Here is a 22,387-nt window from a genome sequence, read left to right on the forward strand (position 1 = left end):
TTTGATCCCCGCAACAAGATGCAGTTTGCTAATCTATGCATTGAGCAACTCTATGGTAAGGGTATCATTGAATGTACGCAGCTTAGTGGTTCAGTTTTGAGTGTAATGAAAAAATTGTATAAGGAATATAGATTGAGACTTAGCAAACCTGTTGAGGTTGAGGAACCAACTGACTTAGAGCCAACACCTATTACTACTTGTGATTTATCTGATGATGATGAGGATGGTTGTGAAAGGATGGAGCTTATCTAAAATAAGTTGGTTAACTCTAAGAGAAAGGTAGATGGTTGCACTGAGTTGAATATCTACTTGAATGAAAAAAACTGAAATAAGAGTGGAGACTACTTTGGGTTTCCCTTATGATGTTCTGTCCTGGTGAAAGTGTAATAGCCAAAAGTTCCCTATATTATCAGAAATTGTTGAAGATGTTATAGCTATCCAAGTCTCATCAGTAGCTTCAGAATCCGTTTTCAGTACTAGTTGTCGAATATTGGATCCATATAGGAGTTCTCTAACTCCTTATATGGTTGAAATGTTATTATGCACTCAACAGTGGTTGCAGGTTTCTTTTAAAACACAAGCAGAAGTTGCTAACTTGGTGCAAATGTTGGAAGAAGCTGCGTTCTTTGAGTCTCTTGGTAAGTAATCAAATTTAGTTGTGTATACAAGTTTAACTCTTCACAGTTATTAACAATATGTTTGCTTCTGTAGATTCTCGGAATGCAATGCTCACTCACAGGGACGGACGTATGTAGAAGGGTACTGAGGCACGTGCCCCATACAAAGATTTGATAATTTTCAACTTTGTTATGTAACTTGTTATGGAGATGAAACAATTAATTGATTGTACCCCAGGTTCTTTACTGATTTTTTTTAGCTAATGGGTTATTATTGTCTCTTTCTATTATTTTAAGGTAATAAATGATTATCATATTAGTCTAATGATTCATTTTTGACATTTTTATACAAATTTCTATAACTAATTGTAGATTAACACATTATATAATTTTGCTTCATTTACATGTCTTTTGATATATGTTCATATAACTTTTTATAAATTAAAATTTTATATGTTAAATATATTGTACCCCATGTTAATTATGTTTCTAGATCCGCCCCTGCTCACTCAGTAACTTTTACTCTTTTAGTATAAGTTAAGTATTCTTAACTTTTTATTTCACTTTCTCATGTAATAATGTATGGTTTAGATGCTAATTTGTGTTGTGTTTCAATGATTACAGGTTTGAAATGGAAGCTGCTCTTTTTTCCTTTTTTATGTCGATTAGCAGCTTGCAGCCTAGAATCATGGAAGCTGCTCTTTTGTCTTTTTTGTTTTTGATATGGATTAGCAAGCAGCCTGCAGCTTTAAAGGCTTAAATGATGGATGGTATTGAGTCAGTACCTTCTTCTTTTGAACAATGGATGGTACTGAGTCAATTTTGTGAACTTTGAACCTGTTAATATGATGCTGCCTTTTTGGTGTAACTACTAACTTAGAAAGTACATTGGTTAGAGTTACTTAGTTCATATCTGAAGTATTTATTGTGGTCTTACTCACTAAGGTTTGTAACTTTTAATGGTCTCGCTTCCGTTTTTAGCATTATTTATATTTACATATGTTTTTCCCTTTTTTGGTCTATTTAGGATTAAATTAACCAAACTATATTTTTTTCGGTTTACTTCGGAATGTCAAATTCTCCAAATAACCAAACCGAATAAACCGAAAACCGAATAATCCGAACCGAACTTTTATTCGGTTCAGTTCGATATGATTTTAGAAAAATTGAAAATTTGAAAAACCGATTAAACCAAACCGAATAACCTCAAAAACCGAATGCTCAGGCCTACTTTTAATTTAATCTTAATAATCTTTTTGCTCAACAAAAACAATACTAAAGCCAAAGAATAATCTTATCCTCGATAAATTGCGAATAATTTCTTTTTATAAAGGTGTGATACGTAAATTCGTTTAGCGCAATAACAACACAGTGGTTCGATTCCTACGGAGCATATCACACGTTAGCTCTAAGCTTATCTTGTTTTAATTAAACCCACAAGTTTTAATTAATCGTGTCGCAAATCTCGAAATTTAAGATCCATTAAATGCTTAAATCATTAGTCTAAACTTTAGTAGAGAATAGTGAAAAGTCAAACTCTTCTTGAGTCTTTCTTTTCTTCTCTTATCTCTCTTTCTTGATATAGAACTCTTTTTTAATTGAAACTTCATTCGTAAGCGACGTTTGGTGACCAAATTAGAATTGGGTTTGGTGAAGTTCGTCGTGTCCGGTGTCTCACTTTTCGTTCTTTTGAAGCTTCAATATTTCTGGTAGGGAATTTTCTTTTTATTTCCCACCATTTTTTTTTTCTTTTCTTTTGTTTGACGTAGTTTACAAATTTTGTGGGACTCATCTTCTTGTTTCATATGATTTTTATCTAAGTTTACATGCGTATAAATATGGATTCCATTGCATCTTGTTATGTCATCAAGATCAGAAGAGTGATTTGTGTATAGTTTTCGCTACAATTTTACATCCAGCTTCTCACTGCCTCATCAGGTTGATTAATACTCTATATTCCGTGCGATTATGTATGTAACATGTGTATTCTTATCTCATGATGAATCTGTGATTAGAGTTTACTAAATTTAATTCAACTTTCCAGAAATGACAACGAATTCTTCCAACGGGACGACAACGACAAAGCCACCACCGATGCCTTCTCCTCTGCGTAACTCCAAGTTTTTTCAGGTCAATTCTGTTTTTTTATTTTTCAGTCAAAATATCCCTTAAGACTTAATTCTAGTTAAACGTTGTAGTTATGCACAACTCAAAGTCATAAGTGAATAAAGTTAAAATTCATGGTATAGATCTCAATCTCACCTAAAAAGGCTTTGATAGTTAGAAATGTTTTGACATTGATTTTGTTTTTGTTATGGTCAACAACATGCATTATGCGAGTTTTGAATAACCAGGTGTAGTAATGCAAACTGACATGTCGAAATTGAATTGTTGAATGATTTTGGGAAAGCAGTCGAATATGAGGATCTTGGTGACAGGAGGAGCTGGATTCATTGGTTCACATCTCGTTGATAAATTGATGCAAAACGAAAAGAATGAGGTAATCGTTGCGGATAATTACTTCACAGGATCAAAAGACAATCTCAAGAAATGGATCGGTCATCCAAGATTTGAGCTCATTCGTCATGGTAAATCTTCTTGATTAGTCAATCTTAATTGATACTCAATACTCATAATACAAAACATTGCATTAGTAATTAACACCAATATTTTTTTTTTTTTTTTTTTGTTCACCAAAGTAATTAACACCAATATTAAAACAAAATTCTTCAGATGTGACCGAGCCTCTATTAGTCGAGGTTGATCAAATCTACCATTTAGCATGTCCTGCATCACCAATTTTCTATAAGTACAATCCGGTTAAGGTTTGTTAAATTTCGTTAGCCAAATGATGATATAATAATGTTAATGACTTATGATCATATCTTCATCTTTTTATTGGCAGACGATAAAAACAAATGTGATTGGCACACTTAACATGTTAGGACTAGCTAAGCGGGTTGGAGCTAGAATTTTGCTTACTTCGACATCTGAAGTGTACGGTGATCCTCTTGTTCACCCTCAACCCGAGAGCTATTGGGGAAATGTAAACCCGATTGGTGAGTCATTATATATCTGACAATATGATAAATATTTCTAATAATGTCAGCTTATAAACTAATGAACTAACACATCGATGGATTTGGTGTTGTACGTTATAAGGTGTTAGAAGCTGTTACGATGAAGGAAAACGTGTTGCCGAGACTCTGATGTTTGATTACCATAGGCAACATGGGATTGGTACTATTAATCAGTCTATTGTCATTTCCTTGGAAACTTGGATCTAGTTTTACTAGCTTATTTGTTGTTATTATTATGGGAACAATGTAGAAATACGCATAGCAAGAATTTTCAACACATATGGTCCTCGTATGAACATAGACGATGGTCGTGTCGTGAGCAACTTCATTGCTCAGGCTCTCAGGTGAAACTAACCTCAAGTTCTTGAATTTTCACTTTTTATTAACCGGGTTTTTTTTGAGTCAAATCTAAGACTATTAGTTATGGTTTTGCAGGGGAGAAGCTCTAACTGTTCAGAAACCGGGAACACAAACCCGCAGTTTCTGTTATGTATCAGACATGGTATGTATGTCTATCCTATATAGTGTCTTTATTATGATTCAAAGGATATGATTAAGAACACTTCGGATCTCATAATCATTAAAAATTATACTTGCATTGGTCTTGTTCTTACCGAATCACAAAAAAGGAGAAGAAAAATCGCGATTGATTCAACTAAAAAAAAGTGTGATTGGTAACAACATGCACATCAAATTGCTGAAATGATTTTAACTTTGGTTTTGTAGGTGGACGGTCTAATGCGACTGATGGAAGGAGACCAAACCGGACCGATCAACATAGGCAATCCAGGCGAATTCACGATGGTTGAACTCGCTGAGACGGTTAAAGAGGTTAACAACTGTCATTTTTGTTATTTCATTTTCACATGCATAGATGTGATTATAGCTAGTTGTGTAACAAGTGAGTAATGAGAATTGATATATATATATGCAGCTTATTAAACCGGACATCGAAATAAAAATGGTAGAGAATACACCCGATGATCCAAGACAGAGGAAACCAGACATAAGCAAAGCTAAAGAAGTTCTTGGTTGGGAACCAAAGGTCAAGCTACGTGAAGGGCTTCCTCTTATGGAAGAAGACTTCCGTCTCAGGCTTGGTGTTTCAAAGAAGTGAATGAAACTTATTTCAAGAAGAGAAAAAACTTATTTCAAAAAGATTCATGGATTTGTATGTTTGTTTTTTACCACTCTTTTTCTCTTTTTAACTTGCTAATCCCCGAAGCCTGTTGAGCTTGTGTTTTTATTCTTTTTTGCATTTTTGAGTTTGTAGTGAATAAACTTCCTAACGAGGAACATTTTAGGGAGTGATGTTGTACTACTTGGATATTTTCATGAGCAATGTAATTAATGAGATCAACTAAGCCTAGTTGACAACATGAGTCATTTTATCGTCACTTATCTTGTGAAAACTTGAAAAGTCCTAACTCTTTTCCTTGTACTGCAAACCAAATTTTTGGTTTATAGAGTTTCCTATGCAGAAATCTAGTTTATATCAATTTCTACAACCTTATTATCTCACTCACACCGCTGGTTTGAAGAATAACAAAGAGAACACATTGTTAAGCGCACACTGCAAGGTCTTAAGGTAAGTCTCAACACATGGTAGTAGCCTAGTAGGTACAAAATACTAATTTTTTTATAAAGACTATATACTAGTCAATGGGAGATACATTTAATAGATCCGATGTAGCACAAAAGTTTATTTCAATGATGAAATCCGGGTTCAAACTCCCGCAGCGGAATACTTCGATTGTGATGAAAGGACAGATCCAATATATTTATAATATATACCACTTTTATTTTTGATGAAAATCGATTATGCTTGTCTAAGTTGACTTTTAAGATGAAGTTTTGTTTTGATCTTTGATGAGCTTTTTGTTGAATGAGAGCCATGAAGGAATCTAATTACGGTACAAAGCTAACACCAAGATTGTGATTATCATTTTGCGTTGATCAAAAAAGAAACTCTATGAGTTCATTCTTCAAGATTTGTTCTTCTTTGTTTTGTTTCCACTTTGTATAAGTTTACAACTTGCTGAGAATTTTAGGACAAATACCATAAAGTATTGGTTTGAAGATTGAATCAAGAACACACTTTTTATTAGTAGTTCGAGATCGATGTGATCCCATTCCCAGCTAGTAAGAATAATACCTTGCAATTCACTATTAGTGAAGTCTTATAAGTTAAAGAGAAAGCAAAAAGAATTGAAGAGACACATACAAGAGTAAGAATCTTGTTTCATTCTAGCTAAGCCACCCAATCCTTAAGTTGTGGACACTGTTAAATGCTCCAAACCAGTACACTCCAATAAACTTTAAAAGTCTCTCCTCTTCTTAAGGTTAAGAAAACACTAAAATTTTCATTACTATACTAGTTGATTGGAGATATGTTCAAACAAATCCGCTGTAGCACACAGGTTAATTTCAATTGTGAAATCCGGGTTCAAACCCCGGCAGCGGAATACTTTTTCTCTTTTTTTTAGTCACGTAAAAGACAGTTGACTTTGCAAACAGGAGAGTTTTCTTATCTTTAATGAGCTTTTGTATTGAATGAGGGATTCATCAACAAATCTATAGCTTGCAAGTTGTTTCAAGTCGCGTATAATAAGCTAATATCAAGATTGTGCCAAAAACAAAAAAAAATCAAGATTGTGCTTATCCAATACATAACCGTCGATTATTTTTTCACTCTTTTGGTACTCATCATCAGCGGAGTCTTTGAGTTACATAAGAGAGAAAGAGCTTATAAAAAGAGAAGACAAAGAATCAAGAAGATCTTTGCGCTCTGTTTTTGATCAAAAGCAGAGCCGAAACCACCTCAATACGACATCGTTTCATTCTAGGTAGATACAAAACACACATTATCAGTAACCGTCCCGGTTTATTCACTGGTTCTGAAATATCAAAACAACGACATCATTTCATTCTAGGCTAAAGCTCCCATACTTAACCGGACCGGTTGAAGGAAAAATAACAAAAATACACGATCCGTGTGACTGACTTAATACCCCATCTATAACCGTCGATTCAATACTCATCAACGATCCAATTTCTTCATAACCTTTCTCGCGGATCGTCATCATTAACCCGTACAATCTAAGACTAAAAAGAACGGTCACGATTCATTTCGAAAACAAAGCATCTTCTTTATAAATCCATCATCGATCTCTTCTCCAACCAAACAAAACTTCAAATCGTCTTTTAAACAAATCTCAAATTCTCCCAAGAAAAAAAAGAAAAAAAAAAATGTCAGGAAGAGGAAAAGGAGGAAAAGGGTTAGGCAAAGGAGGAGCAAAAAGACACAGAAAAGTTTTAAGAGACAACATCCAAGGAATCACGAAGCCAGCGATACGTCGTCTCGCTCGTAGAGGAGGAGTGAAACGTATCAGTGGTCTGATCTACGAAGAAACGAGAGGTGTGCTGAAGATCTTTCTCGAGAACGTGATTAGAGACGCTGTGACGTATACTGAACACGCTAGGAGGAAGACTGTTACTGCTATGGATGTTGTTTATGCTTTGAAGAGACAAGGACGTACTCTTTATGGATTTGGTGGTTGATTTTAACAAATTTGTTTTTTTGCTGGTTGATTAATTAAGTCTTGCTGTCAAGAAATTTCAGAATTATTTAGGGATTTAGGGTTTTGAGATTTGTAATTAGGGTAATTGCAAGTTGCTGTAATGAAGATCTCATTTGGTTAATGATAATTTCAATTGCTCTGAACTCTAATTCCTCTAAATTGCTTTAAATGACTCTAAATTGCTCTAATTGCTCTAAATGACACTAAAAATTGGCTTGAGACTTTGAGTAATCTCATATGAACACAGTAGACAGAATGAATTAAATTATAAGCAATTGGGTTTTTTTTTGTAGAACGTAATCAAATTATGGACTAAATTTTAGCGTTTTAGAGTTTCGAGTTTTAAAACATAAGATTTAAGACTTATAAACTTGTGAGCTAAATTTGAAACACTATTATTATTATTACTCTCAACATCCACGTCAGCGATCCAAGACATAATTTTGTAACAACCATTTCACCGTCAGATCAGATAGAATCAACGGTCAATATAACGACACAGATTCTAAAAGGAAAAAAAAAAATCAAATTGTGGACTAAATTTGAGCATTTTAGAGTTTTTGGAGTTTAAATATAAGACTCATAAACTTGTGAGATACTATTGTTATTACTCAACAGCCACGTCAACGATCCAGGACATTCTTCTGTAACGAAATATATACCGTCAGATCAGATTTAATCAACGGTCAATACAGCGACACAGATTATAAAAGAAAGAAAAAGAAAGGGCCCTACCGGATTCGAACCGGTGACCTATTGATCTGCAGTCAATTGCTCTACCACTGAGCTAAGGACCCTTTGTTGTTTACGATTACAATTAAACTAAGATAAATCGTAACATATTAAGTTAATCAACATTGTTCTTCCATTTCGACAACACCTTCGATACCAAAACAAGACCGTAACAAAGAGACAGAAGCAATAACCATAACGCCTGCGAATATAGTCGGAACAAAAAGATCCAAAGTCGATTTCTTCACCATTTCTGAGGGTATGATCACAGTTTCTTCCATCGGAATCCTTAAGAACCCATCTGAAGAAGACGATGATGATATTTTGGACACGAAAGCCATCTCCGGAGCGAATGAAGCCAAAGCCACCGTTAACATTAGGAGTACTGTCCATGTTGCTGCTTGAACAAGAACTTGCCAACGTGCTGATGAGACTTTCTCAAGAATTGGTTCCATTGTAAGGTTCAAAACTAGAAGTTGTGTAGTTTTGTCTTGTGTGTGAAGTTAAAAAAAGAAGATTTTGAGTGTGTTTTGTGGATTCTGATAATACTATGTGACGAAGAAGGAGTGGGAGAGAGGGCGCTTACACGTTTTCACGAACTCTATTTTAAAATTACGATTTTGTCATTTTTCTTATTAATCTTGAATGAATTAGGTTGTGGTGGTTTGAATAAAATTTGTAGTGACCGAGTTTTAATGATTATTCACCTAACTAACGAGAGAAAAATGTACACCGAGAACTAATCTAGTGTCTCAGATGATAGGAGTAGAGAATTGGTCAATGAAGGGTTGAGAATGAGTTATGAGATTTTTTACAATCTATATAATAATAGCAATCAGAATAAATGTCAATAACAGCTGTGATTTTTCATCGTATTTTTTCGTAAAAAGTATGTTGTAACTTAAAAAAATATATACGATTGCGTCTGTTCATTGTATAGTTATGTGTTTTCACTATATTTTTTCCATTTTCTTAATCACTACTTTTCTTTTAAATAGTTGTGTCTATTCATTATTCATGTCTTGTGAACTATATATAGGTTTGTCTGTTCTTTAGTTACTAATAAATCATTGTTTTTTAAGACATGTTTTTTGTTTTATGTTAAACCAAAATAATTTAAATATTAATATATTAATATCCAGTATCTAATGTTATTCTATAATCTAATTTAGAGATTTTAGAAATAATTATAGCAATATAAAATTTTAATTTTAAAATATAATTTAGTGTTGCATCTATTATCTTAACACTTTGTAAAATATGTATTTTCTTTTTAGAAGTGTATTTTTACTATAATTTTTCTTGATATATTTTCACTAAAGACTAAATATATTTTGTATTTATAATTATATTATTAGAAAGTTACATTTACTCATTACAACCATTCATTAGATATTCTCACTTAAGATCACTTTTTATTATAGTTTTATACTAATAATATAAATATTAATAACAGTTATAATAATTGCAATTTTTTTTTGTCATAATTCTTTACAAAATATCTTATATTTATAATACATTAAACAACATTTTTGACAAAATTGGCTCGACTCAATATAACTTTTCACTATATAATTATTTTTTGAGTTGTCTCTTTGGCAAAATATGTTTTTTATCATGAACAAAATTTTTGGTTTTCATTTGACGATTGTGTTTTTACTAATACTTTATTTTTAACATTTGTGTAGTTTTAGTACTACTTATTATTTTCTTTTTCTTTTAGGATCATATACTTTTAAACTATTCTATTACTTTTAAATACATACATAATATATAAGTTTAAATTTATTTTAATTTATATATTTTTTCTTTGAAATTTTTTTCCGCGATATTGCCGGAGTCTGAATACTAGTGATGATAAGAGTAATATTTTTGAATATTTTAATTGTTGTTAAAGTTTGTGGCTTTGACTAAATCCAATGTATATGTGGCAGTAAGAAGAGGTTAGCGATAGACTAACTAACATTACTCTCTAATTCAAGTTGAACATATCCTAAGTTCCTAACACATGTCACTCATTGGCAACTTCTAACTACATACTTCACATGACCAAAAAAAAAAAGTAAGACTACTTAACTTCTGTTTCACAAGTGAGGTTAACCATAATTAATTAGTCTAAGAAGCTGGACTAATGCAAACCCTCGTTGGGTTTTAAATGGTGATCTAGCAACTCTCGTTTTCTAAAGATCACATATATTCTCACATCTATATTTAGTTGTCCAGGCTCGAGCACATCCTCTTAGATCTCTCTTTTTGTTGCATATTAGCTAAGGTGAATTTAAAGAATTTAAACATAGTTTTTAAAAATTTATTTTAATGATCCATGTAAAATTATTTCAACCAAAAAATCTTGTTACATAATATGCATCCTTAAATAGAAAGTAGGTTCGAGAGTAATGCAAGAATTTTTTTAAAAATTCAGTATCTTGAATCATAGATTTTAGAGGTTTTAGATAATCATCATAAATCTCTTTCTGTTTTGATTTCTTTTTCTTAGTCAACAGTTAGTTTTAGGATTCCATTTCTGATTATTTCATTTAGTTTTAACTAATGTTATAGCCTATCAAAAAAAAACTAATGTTATATGTTATTGCTTGGAAATTTTTTATGTTTTGCTAAATTTTTTTTTTCCTCTTGCTTATTTTTGCCGACATATATTTGTTTTCTTCAAATTTTACATTAGTTATAGATTTATAATGTATTGATATAGTTGCAATAATCTATGGTATACCGTATACCCTATCATTCATTAATTTTTATTTAGTTAAAGAAATTGGTTCGTGGATTTTCGCGGGACTTATGCGGACGATAGCCAGGATATTTACATCAGAGTGGATCCTGCTGAACTAAGTAACATTCTTCCCCTATTATGTAGGAAAAAAAAATCTTGTCCGGTTCATTTTCACATTAGCAACATCTCTCTTGATTGGTACCATCTTCTGGCAAATAGGAGGTAACAGGTCGACCGCAGAAGACTTATCTATGGTCATAGGAGCATTGTACGCCACGGTTATTTTCGTGGGAATCAATAACTGTTCGACGGTACAACCTATCCAAGTTGTGAGTGGCGGCGGTATACTAAGCTGGGAAGGGGTGGTTTTGGCATGGTTGTCTCTAAGGAACAAAATATACTATATATGATGCAACTCTAGAAACATTTCACAGAATCCGAAGCGTATAGGGTTTGAATCACATTCAAGCTTCAAACTTAATCACTATTCTTCACAACACATGGAGATTATTACCATATATTAGTTTGGCCGTTTGTGAAAATAACCAAACCCCAAACCGAAACTAAAAACGTTGTTATATATATAAGCTAATAAACGTCTCATCATCTCTATGACCCCATTTTTATCTTAAGAAAGATTGATCCTCTTATTCCGACTCTCGTTGTTACTTACTAAAGATATCTATTTTGGTCACATCTATTCTGAGGGGCGTCCATCATTTCTAAGATGAATAAACAAGAGCTAAGCTCAAGACTAATTCACAACTCTTAAGTTATTATTTTCATCTAGTAAAATTACCAATTCATCATACAAAACTATCAATAAAACCAAGAAATTTCAATTACCATGCACCATTTAAAGTTAAACTCAAACTTTTTGTAGAACTTCAAAAACAAATTTCGACACAATTCCAAGTCACTTAACATTCATAATCTACTTCAAAAGAAACAATAATACCATAACATTCTTCAACTAATTACATACAAAGTCATAAACCCATCAGATTACATAACAAAACAAACCCATATGTTAAACCTAAAAACCCCACAGAAACCAGCTAAAACCACCCGAACCTAAGAGCCTTCGTTCCTTCAGAAACAGCATGCTTAGCAAGTTCACCAGGTAACACAAGTCTAACACCTGTCTGAATCTCCCTCGAAGTGATCGTAAATTTCTTGTTATTCCTAGCCAACTTCGAAGCTTCTTGCGTAAGTTTCTCGAATATATCGTTGATAGAACTGTTCATAATCTTCATAGCTTTGCTTAAGATTCCAATATCTAGATGAACTTGTTTCAGAACCTTGAAGATGTAGGTCTTGTCTGTCTCTCTGCTTTTCTTGACTCGTTTCTTCTTCTTTTCGACGCCTGAGGCTTCTTTAGGTAGTTTTTTTCTTGCTTCTGTTTCTTCTCTGCTGGAGCTTTTTCTATTGATGGCGTGGAGATGTTGTATCCGTTGGATTGATAAGTAAGTGTTTTTCTTCTTTGTGGAGAATAATTAGGATTGCTGATGTGTATTAAGCGGTTAAATAGTCCAACTTTTTTTTTAAAATAAACAAATAGAATAAATATATTAAATATCGATAAAAAATTTGATTTTTTATTTAAAGAATAAATGAATAGTTAATATAATAATACAATTTAAGAATGATGTAAACTTCTTATTTTTTGGGTGGTTAGCAATCGCCTATTTTTCTCCTCTAATCGTTTCTTTGAACCACTCATTCCAACCACATGTTTCAATCACTTCTCCTAACCGTTGTTTTGGTCGGTAAGTTATAAGGTGGTTCGTTTGTAAACTAGGTACCGATCAATTTCTTTTAGGTGATGTAAAATGCTAACGATCCTGATTAGTGATAGAAACAATTTGACAATATTAAGTACGTAGTGAAGAGATATATATGAAGAAGGTTAGTTGAGTTTGTCGTGAAAGAGATAGAAGAGATATGAATTAAATCAAAGTGTGCGATTTTTCTCATTAACTCAAAGTTTGACGTTACTATGGATCTATGTAATAAGAGATAGTTCTTAGTTTCTGACTCTATTCAAGTTGCTTTGCCAGGACCATACCAACACAACCATCTGACATCTTATTCGGACTAATCCTTATAGTGAATTGACTCAACGAAAAAGCAATCCATAAAGTTGATATTGGGCCAAATCCTTAAGTCTCGCCAACCATGACTTTTGTTTCTAATAGAAGACTACTCCTTACTTCTTACTTCCTCTACTGAGTTCTTTAAAAATTACTTCATTTGGTGTCTATTTTTTGTTTTAATAAATTATTTATATGTTTTTTGGATTTGATGAAATGCGAGCTAGTGGAAAGCTTTAGTAAATTTCTGAAAATCACTAATTCAACAAGCAGTTGACCTTACTAGCTTGTATGATTATTAATTTAGCCGACGAAACTATACTAAATTATAGTAAAATAAAGAGATAACGACATAAACTCAGACATCATTACTATCTTCACCAAGAAACCTCAAAAACTCAATACAAGCTAGTTAATCAGATATTTCTGAAATCAAAGAACTAATTGGATTTCCAAAAGTTAAAGCATGTTTTCAAGAAAAAAGAAGAAGCAAAGGAGATAGATTGCCAAAGAGATAATTATCTAAATTTTAGTTAATCGTTTCCAACCATTAATTTAGTTGACGAGAGACCCCATTATTGTTTCATAGCGACAAAGGTGAAAATGATAGTTCTGAAAATCTGTTGAAGACTATTCAGTTTCAAAATCTATTTTGGACCGGCCTCATTCATCAAAGAATTATAGTCAGATCTCATTATCAATTTTCTTTACAAACTTCAACATTTTTTTTTTTTTTTTTCAGTTTGGGCTTTAAACATGTTTGGAAATATGATTTGTGTTTTCGGGTTTGACCTGTTTAAAAATTATATGGGACCAACAATTGTATGATGCAGTTTATATATAATTTTTGTTTTAGTTAGTTTTTTTTATAGATAACTTATTAATATGTGTCGTACACATGCGAATTAATCTGTATTATATTGTATTAATCATATAGTTATCATAAAAAGGTAATATATACTCCTAATATTAATGGTTGGAAACGATTAACTAAAATTTATCAACTATTGAAACCCTAAATATTTATTTTTTGATAAAGAATTTTGGTTAATTACTTCTTCCAACCGATTTTTTGATCGGTAACTTCCATGGACCATGGTGATTCGTTTGTGAAAAATAAACCCTTAATAATTTTGAAAGAAATTAATTAATTAAGTAATCCAAAATCTTAAATATAATTTATATAGTTATGTAAACTAAATATACACAAAGTACAAGTTTGAAGAAAAACAAAAAGCAAAATTTTAGAAGCCCCTTGTAAGTGTATACGTTTTGATATCTCGAACAAATTCATAAACCTTTTCGTAAGTACGTTTGAGGTAGAACATATTTACGTCAACGTTCCAAACAATAGGATGCTATATAATAGTGACTGCTTAAGTTGAAACTTGATTTTTTCTCCACGAAAACGTCTGGCAAAACTAATCTTTTTTTTTTCACAACCATGCAACAAATCGAAGCTATTTTCTCATCACAAAAAAAAAAAATCATCCTCATTAATTATATACTTCTTTGTAACTGGAGATAGATCCACGAAGCCTAAACAAATCCACCGATCAATTGTATGACAATAACCACTAAACTACATGACTATAACCACTAAACTACAATCACTTGCTTCTTCTTATCATATCTTTCGGTAACAACGACTCATTTTAATTGAGATTTAGTTTTAATTATGTGGATATTTTGTTCTCCATGACCCATGACATAGATTTCTTGTATACTAATTAGTCTTCTTTTGAGCCAAAAAGTCATAGCTTAAATGAAAAGAAATCTCGAATGTCTAGTAAATGCCTTTCTTTCTTCGGTGCCAAATGTTTCTTGCAGCAAATTTGTAACTTCATAATACGGATTTTGCATGTATTTCTAAAAAAGTATCATTGAATTTAATCTGATAATGTCTGATTTTTATATAATATTACGCTATTTGTGTTAATCATTCACGGAAAGATAAAGACTTATCGATTTTTTTGTTTTCAGTTTTAGCAGAAATTTTTGTTAGCAATCAAAGAAGCCCTAGATCCAAACTTTATCGCTCCATCTATCTCCGTACAGTTTATTCAAATATATCGTCACCTATAGATCTAGCTAGGGCGTTTGGAATATTGGAATTACTAATGTTTGAACTTTGTTTTTCTAGGAAACTATATAAATAATATCGTGGTTTACAATTGGTCCGATAATGCCAAAATTATTGGAGCGATGCGTCTCATCACACAATATATTCATTCTCATATAAATACTTAAATCAGACATTCCGTCTACCAAATGACTATAACCACATGACTATAATCTGCAATCTCTGGTCTAATCCACATGAATATAACCACTAAACTAACATATATAAATGTTTATCACCAACGACTCATTTCAATTGGGCGTTATTTTTATGTGGATATCTTGGTTCTCCATGACCATGACATAACTTTTGAATTCTATAATCTGTCTTTTCTTTGAACCAAAGAGTCATAGCTAAACCGAACAGAAATCTCGAAATTTCTAGTAAGTGACTTTCCATTTTCGTTACCAAAAGTAATTATGAAGAAGACATAATTACAGAAAAATAAGAAAACCAAGATACTCCTATGTATAAGACAAATATATCGGATTAGTTTATCAAACCAAATAAAATATATATGGTCCTTTGGAACATGATTCTACTGAAACTCTACTACTAACAGAACAGTAAAACTACTTCATATTAACTAAAGAATCTGAACCTTCTGTGTTTCATTTGTTTAAAGTGTGTTATTGGAGTTCAAAATTAATATAATGTTTTCAGAATTCATAGTATATGTCTACGTAAATTATAAATGAGTCTCCAAGAAAGAATTCAACAAAATGATTATTACTAAAACAGACCCTATATATTATTTTTTAAAAATATAATATATAATTCGACAATATGTATCTATACATGACGGTATACCATAAAGTTTTTATACAAAAATTACTGAAAGTCTAAAGAAATAAAAGTATTAGATAAAGTAAACTTACGCTACACAAGTATACCTCCCAAAAAAGAAAAAGAACAAAATTAGAAAATCAACCTCCCAAGCTCCAACTTCAAATCTTCGTTCTCTAAAGGCGTCAAGTTCAAATCCAAACACAAAACCCTCTTACCATTACCACCGCCAGACTTCTTCATCGTCACCGGCGCCGTAGCAGGAGCCAAACTCCGGCCACCTCCTCCTCCTGCTCCACCTCTATGCTTCCTCATGTGACCACCCAAGGCTTGCCCTACGGCGAACTCAGCACCACATATGGGACACTCGTGTTTCACCGGTTTGACTCTCTTGGGAGAAGGAGGTGCGTGGCCTTCAAGTGCTGCCGATCGCCTGTGGCTGGCTCGGTGGCCTCCCAAGGCTTGAAACGACGGGAACTCTTTGTTGCATGTCTTGCACGCGAAAACACGGCTTTTGGTGTCGTTTTGATGATTCTTTGATAGAAGAATCAAACAACTAGCCATCTTGTTTATCATCTCCATATCTGATCTTTCCCTTTCCATTTTAATTGATCTGAAAAAGAAAAAAGAAACGAAACTCTTTGTTTTGGATGAGAGATGGAGAGAAATGAAAAATGAAACGAAGACTTTGTTGATAAATGTATTTTTTTGATCGTGCTTATATAAGCGAAAAAAACTTAGCTTAGCTTTTTTTGCATTGACTTTTTTTTGTTTGTGATACAAAGTGCTGAAATTCTTGTTTTACCCTTTCTTCCTGCTGAACAAACACCTTTTCGTTGACCCTCCACGTTCAATAATAGTTTCGTGTTATTCTAAACAAAAATAGCAAAAATATAATAATAACTGACTATTCATTTGATTGTTTACAAATCATATATATTTAGTATCATGTTCAACTGCTAAACGAGAAAGACATGTAAACAGAATCTATAAGGCCATAAGTTACATGAATGACCATATAATGCGAAACACTAGATGATGTATATTTCATTATTTGTTTCATCGACCACATAGAAGATTGTAGCAACTGAACGTTAGATTTATAGAAATCTCAACAAATGAAAGTTTGAAGATATCTAACGTAATTTCACGTAATATCAATTAGTCTTGTATAAGTAATTCATTAAATATAGCAAAGATCCAATTGTTTGACCCAAAGTTTATTAAAGTGATTTAGAAAGTAATATACTGCATTACAAAAATTGTGCTATGATTAAAAAATAATGATATTTTCTAAGCTTATGATGTTGTTGGTACCAACCAATGCTAATGGGTAATACAGCTGCGTTTGCCACAACACATATATTGTTGTCATTCATAATCTAACCATCAAGAGAATCAAAAATAATAAAAATGTTTTGTCAACAAGTAACTATGGTTTAATTAATATCTGAAAGTGGGATTATAATTTTATGGTGGAAATTATTTAATAAAAATTAAAGATAACACATAAGATATTGGTAGTTGTACACTGGTCGATCTTTCTTGGAGAAACCATGACCATGCATGTTTTGTGTTCGCGTCTTACCAGCCATAAATATATAAATATGGACGTATCAAAGGATAAAGAGCTTATAGAACCGTGGCTCATAGAAACATTGGTTGTGATATCTTCTTTTAGTGCCAAAAGACTCATCTGTTTTTTTTTTCCAAGACTTTTTAAAAGAAACGATTATATTAAGAAATGGGTATTTTGGTAATTGAAGAACAAGTACGGTAAGACTTTTTGGTACGGCAAGTTGCGATTGAGTCACAGAAACGTCATCGCCTACCAAACCCAAACGACGAGAGGAAACAAAATAGTCGTGAGTCAGACGCTCTAGAGTGTTTTACTATTATAAAACCCTCTCTTTATCCCCCCACTCGCAGTTTCACACGCGTGTGACTCTTTAATCAAACTTTTTACTATTACCAAACTTTTTTTTCCACTTTTTGTTTTGTGTTTCCTCGTGTAGATTAGATCAATCTTCTTCATTCAACATCATCACGCATGAAAACTACCTTACGTGTTTTGTTTATCTTGCATGTTTTAGGTGTGTAAATTTAATTCTTAATTCTTAATTCTTAATGACTCGAAACTACATTTTCTGAGTTCATACGGTCATACCTTACCTATAATCCAAATTCAGATATTCACGTTCTATACTGAACCATACATTTTTTTTTTAATATATATATTATTTTTCATTAGATAAGGTGAACAATGATTTATGAAGATGGTAAAGTAAACCGATGTCTTAAATCAAAGAGAAAAAAATAAATTTAGTGGTTTATAATATAGTTTGCAAGCTCACAAATGTATGTAGACATAATGACTACATTTAATATTATTTTTCATTTCTCTCTATACAAAAGCTTTTATGGTCGGTTACTACAAAAAGGATGTCCTAAATATATGGTATACCAAAACCTTTCACTTAAGAATATAGAAATTGGTCAAGCAAGCTATATGTACAATTTTAAATGATTATAACTAATTCAGTGACTTATTCTCCAATATATAGCACGTATTATCGAAATATGTTAACTAACATGGTGGGTCATGTAGTTCATAGATTTATTTTGCTTTGTTATGAAAGTGCAGAAAAATAAATATATTAAGTGACCACAAAAAAAAACACAAATCTCTAACTTTCTCCTTTTTGTTAGAAACTGAAATCTCTAACTTTAACAATATTCAACAACAAGCGTGTTTGACTTAATGTTTAAAATTGCTAAAAAAATATTAAAATATATCAACTATTCAAATCTAAAGTTAGAAGTATTTTTGTTGAAAGAATTACGAAAACTATGATAGTATATATTTTTTAAATACTAATTTTGAGAATAGTATTTTTTTTGATGTTTTTTATTTTTTAGGTAGAGTGGAGAAAACATAAATTTATCTTATTTTTTTAATAAAATTAATGATTTTTATTTTCAGAAAACTAATAAGATAAAGTTATAATATTATTTGACTCGCACCGTATTTCCCGATGAAATTTGGAAACTTAGGGTTTGAATGGTAACTGCGGTCAGAGCGACCAAATCCGTCTGCGGTCTAGATTACTCTATTTTTGGGGCGGACCACAGATCGCTGCGGACCAATTCTATTTATATGCAAAAGTGGTCCGTAGTTGGTACGCAGCGGTCTTATCTCTGCTTTATTTGGATCGCACCACTATGAACTACATTTGCTGAATGGTAAATAAAAAGCGGTTCAGTGCGCAGACGAATTTGTTCGCCCTAATCGCTGCAATCATTGACACTCTTAATTTAAATTTTGATTAAGTCTTGCTTTGATTTGGATGCGTTTGGGTTCAATTTTTCTTTAGTCCTTTTAATTCGACATTAATACTTCTTTTAGTTTTGTTGCATGAATCACATGGGGTTTATGTGCAAGATGGACATTTTATATTTTTCGAAGTCTAAAATCTATTCTCGTGAAAGAATACAAAAAAGTAACCGATGGAAAATAAAATTTCAACAAAAAAAATCCGTACACGAAAGTACACAGGCGCGCGTGAAGTTAAGTGTGAAGAAGATTAAAATAGAAAAAAGTCCATGATCCACGCCGCCCTTTCACAAAAAGAAAAAAAAAGGTTGAACATTAAAATATTTGAAATCACATTAGTATTTTGGTATACAAATTCTAAGATTCTAGACTCAAATCTCTCTACGGAGAGTCTGAGATTTACCTAATTAATAAATCATGATCCCTTTTGTGCTTTACAACTTACGTGGATCATTTTGTCTCACATAATTAGATTTTAAGATTGTGTTTAAATGAACTAATCGTTTTGACTCCAAATTCGTCCACAGTCAAAGAATTAGTGCCGTACGTGTCATTGTTAGTTTCGGGTTAGTAAGATGTCCAATCAGATTCTCAAGTTTGTTTAGGTGTTAAGAAGTATACCAATCAAATTGGAACCAACTATATTTCAGTTTTGGTTAGGACATTAATTTTCACATAGAAGATAAGAGAAGTTAATACATAGTTGAAGATGATGTTAAAACACTTGTATTGTAAGGTCATGAATCCAAATTTAGGAAGTTTAGGCTTGCGGTACCAAATATCACCATATATACCATATATTTAGAAGTCACAAAACGAATATTTATTTCGGTTAGTTAGATAAATTTTTGGTATTTAATTATTTCTGCAATATTTGTTTCCTCGTCTTGGTAATATAAGATATATAAATAAACTATTGAAATCTAGTGATTTTTTTGAGACACTTTATATTAGTGATGTGTTTGTGTTTTATAGAGTTTAACTATGGTTTTTACATTTGTACTGAGTATTTTATTGAGTTAAAGTGTGCTTTTAGGTCTTGTTAATCCCTTGTGAGTTTTTACAGGTTTTAGGTTGTTCAATAAGGAAACTGGACGTTTTGAGACGAAAACATGCATTTGGAGCTAAAGGACCAATTGAAGCGTCAAAAATTTGGCCTCAGAGGAAAGACTTTTTACCGCTAGATCTTTCTCAAATTTGGACACAAGTTTCATGAAAATGTTATCTGTTATTTTCAAGTGGTTTGAAGAAGATCTAACCGTGTAATCGAAAGTTATGGGCATTACAGTGAAGACAGATCAATCTGGCGAGTAGATGAAGCAAGCGCAGTACAAGACATAGAATCGACCGGTCCCATCCCCGAATCAAGTTTTTTTTTTGTTTTATACCAAATTTTAGGGTTTATTTTGATATTTAAGTTAGAGACTCGCCTTCCAAATACATAAGCTTTATTTTCTAAGACGATTCTGTATTGAGAGCTGAGGGAAGAAGATTTCTAATCCTTCTTTACACTTTGGAGAAGATTTCTAAACACTATTATCTATTCTTTTGCAATTCAATTATGTTTTCTTTATCATTGATTTGCTGTTTTACGTCTGAGTAGTTTCTTAATTGGGTTTAGAGTTTCAGAAGGGTTTATATGATTAATTGATGTTAAGTTGTTAGATTTGGGATTGATCTTATTGTTCTTCATCTATTGTTGTTCTTAATGCTTAAGCTAGATTGATCACCTAGATTAAGATCTTAGGTTAAATTCATCGAGGCACCAAAAGTGTTGTTGAGATGCTTGAATAGAACATAGGTGAGCAAAGTGATCTTTAGCCAACGAGAGTTGAAGCTAAGGCACTTTGTGAACAAATCAAACTTGAACTTGTTAATGCTTGCTTGGTTTGCTAGATTCAAACGAGAGTTTAGGATCTAGTTTATTCACTGCTTAGATAGTTAACGCTGCGAGAGTGGGTTAGCTCTACAATTGTGATTTGAGTTCGAGAATGGTGTTTAATGCATCCCTATCTAATTGTCCAAATTTGTTATCATATTTCCTAACGATTCCTTGTGTCCAATGCTTTTTATTTATTGAACTAAAATACTCTTTTATTTACTGCTTTTTGTTAGTCACTTTCATCATAAATTTTTCTTTGTCTTAGCTATATTTAATGTTCATAATTTCATAGTGTAATTTCTTGGTCTCTCAGGATTCGATCCTGAAGTATTACATCGATATCACTAGATCGTGGTTGAGTACGCATTATGTTATTAATTGACCTTTGATCAATTAGAAAACATGATTTTTAAAAAAAAAAAATGAAATAGTTGATTTCATTAATAGTATTATTGTAACGTTTGTGAACTAAAGTATTGATTTTAATGTTGAGTGTCAATCGACATCATAAGCAATTAGGGTTGCCGTTTAGTGATTTTAGAAAAAATTGTAAACATCTTTTATAAAAGGGCAATGCCCTAGTTGTTTTGGGGGAAAAACTTATGTCGTTGTCCTTAGAAAAGAGAGAAAGAGATTTTTGTTGTGAGAACGTTTTGTGGGTGAAAGGAAAATGTTTATATGAGCTTCTTGGTGAGATCAATATGTGTGGAGAAAGAGATCTGAGTGTTGTTGAGACATATTGGTGTTGTTGTTGTTGTGTTGTTCTTGTTAGAGATTTTTTTTCTTTTCAAGGTAAGTGTGGGATCATAGTTTATCTAATCGTTGAGATTGTGTGTCTTTGTGCTCCTTGTTTAATGTGTGTTATGTTGTGAATGATTGCCTTGTGATATGCTCAAATTGTAATACCCTAATGGTACTAACAGCCTTGCAATTGTAATACTCTAGGGGTCGAATCCACTGAGACTCTAAATCACACAATAGACTTATTAATCTTTTAATTATGCTAAATTAAAATATTAATTTAAAAACAATGCAGAAACAGAATAAAAAAGTGTTGTAAATTCAAAGGATCAAATAGCTAGGCCTAGGGAATTTCTCAGGAAATTACAGATTATTAAATCAATAAATTAATAGGATTCAAACAATTTAAATCAAATCTAGAACTCTAAACTCTTTTGTAAAATAAATCAGTTCTCACTGCAAATACTATCTAAAAAATCCAAATCTCTTTGTAAAATTCAAGGTTAAAAATCAGGTTTAAAAACAAGTTTAGATTGTTCACAAAATTATTAAATCAAATCTCTTTGCAGAAAATAATTTTGCTCATCAAAAGGTTTATTCAGGAAAATCAATTATACTCTCATATCAATTTCTTTTTCTAGGTTATTAATTCTAGGTGATCAATCAGGAATTAATATGAAGAACAACC

The 22,387-nt window shown here is 32.0% G+C and overlaps 3 protein-coding genes, 1 non-coding gene and 1 pseudogene across 13 annotated transcripts; 2 read left to right on the forward strand and 3 right to left on the reverse strand.

The window, feature by feature from the left end:
• Nucleotides 1–2,009: 2,009 nt before the first annotated feature.
• Nucleotides 2,010–5,094, forward strand: LOC104700646 (UDP-glucuronic acid decarboxylase 6). Of its 9 annotated transcripts, XM_087459051.1 has the most exons (11): nucleotides 2,073–2,326; nucleotides 2,439–2,555; nucleotides 2,662–2,747; nucleotides 3,031–3,205; nucleotides 3,351–3,442; nucleotides 3,523–3,676; nucleotides 3,780–3,857; nucleotides 3,948–4,041; nucleotides 4,133–4,199; nucleotides 4,424–4,528; nucleotides 4,632–5,094. In XM_087459051.1, exons 3-11 carry the CDS (start codon nucleotides 2,664–2,666, stop codon nucleotides 4,812–4,814), a joined length of 1,032 nt encoding a protein of 343 aa, XP_087315177.1. In that variant the 5' UTR covers nucleotides 2,073–2,326; nucleotides 2,439–2,555; nucleotides 2,662–2,663; the 3' UTR covers nucleotides 4,815–5,094. The 9 variants fall into 9 exon arrangements, with proteins under 9 accessions (XP_019083093.2, XP_087315179.1, XP_087315181.1 ...); XM_019227548.2 differs by lacking the exon at nucleotides 2,439–2,555 and having other exon boundaries at nucleotides 2,010–2,326; XM_087459053.1 differs by lacking the exon at nucleotides 3,351–3,442 and having other exon boundaries at nucleotides 2,039–2,326; nucleotides 3,563–3,676.
• Nucleotides 5,095–6,864: 1,770 nt separating this feature from the next.
• LOC104700647 (histone H4) lies at nucleotides 6,865–7,421 on the forward strand. Its single transcript, XM_010416184.3, has one exon. It carries the CDS (start codon nucleotides 6,947–6,949, stop codon nucleotides 7,256–7,258), a length of 312 nt encoding a protein of 103 aa, XP_010414486.2. The 5' UTR covers nucleotides 6,865–6,946; the 3' UTR covers nucleotides 7,259–7,421.
• A 582-nt stretch (nucleotides 7,422–8,003) lies between these two features.
• TRNAC-GCA (transfer RNA cysteine (anticodon GCA)) lies at nucleotides 8,004–8,075 on the reverse strand. The gene has a single exon. It is a non-coding gene; the product is annotated as a tRNA-Cys (tRNA).
• Nucleotides 8,004–8,509, reverse strand: LOC104700650 (uncharacterized). The gene has a single exon (XM_087456376.1). The coding sequence runs from the start codon at nucleotides 8,463–8,465 to the stop codon at nucleotides 8,130–8,132; it is 336 nt and encodes a 111-aa protein (XP_087312502.1). The 5' UTR covers nucleotides 8,466–8,509; the 3' UTR covers nucleotides 8,004–8,129.
• A 7,198-nt stretch (nucleotides 8,510–15,707) lies between these two features.
• LOC104775637 (zinc finger protein ZAT12 pseudogene) lies at nucleotides 15,708–16,432 on the reverse strand (annotated as a pseudogene). The gene has a single exon (XR_015562555.1). The product of XR_015562555.1 is annotated as a zinc finger protein ZAT12 pseudogene (transcript).
• Between the last annotated feature and the right edge of the window lie 5,955 nt (nucleotides 16,433–22,387).

Source organism: Camelina sativa, chromosome 7 (genome assembly GCF_030686135.1).
Source record: "Camelina sativa cultivar CO46 ecotype springtype chromosome 7, ASM3068613v1".
Classification (NCBI taxonomy): Eukaryota; Viridiplantae; Streptophyta; class Magnoliopsida; order Brassicales; family Brassicaceae; genus Camelina; species Camelina sativa.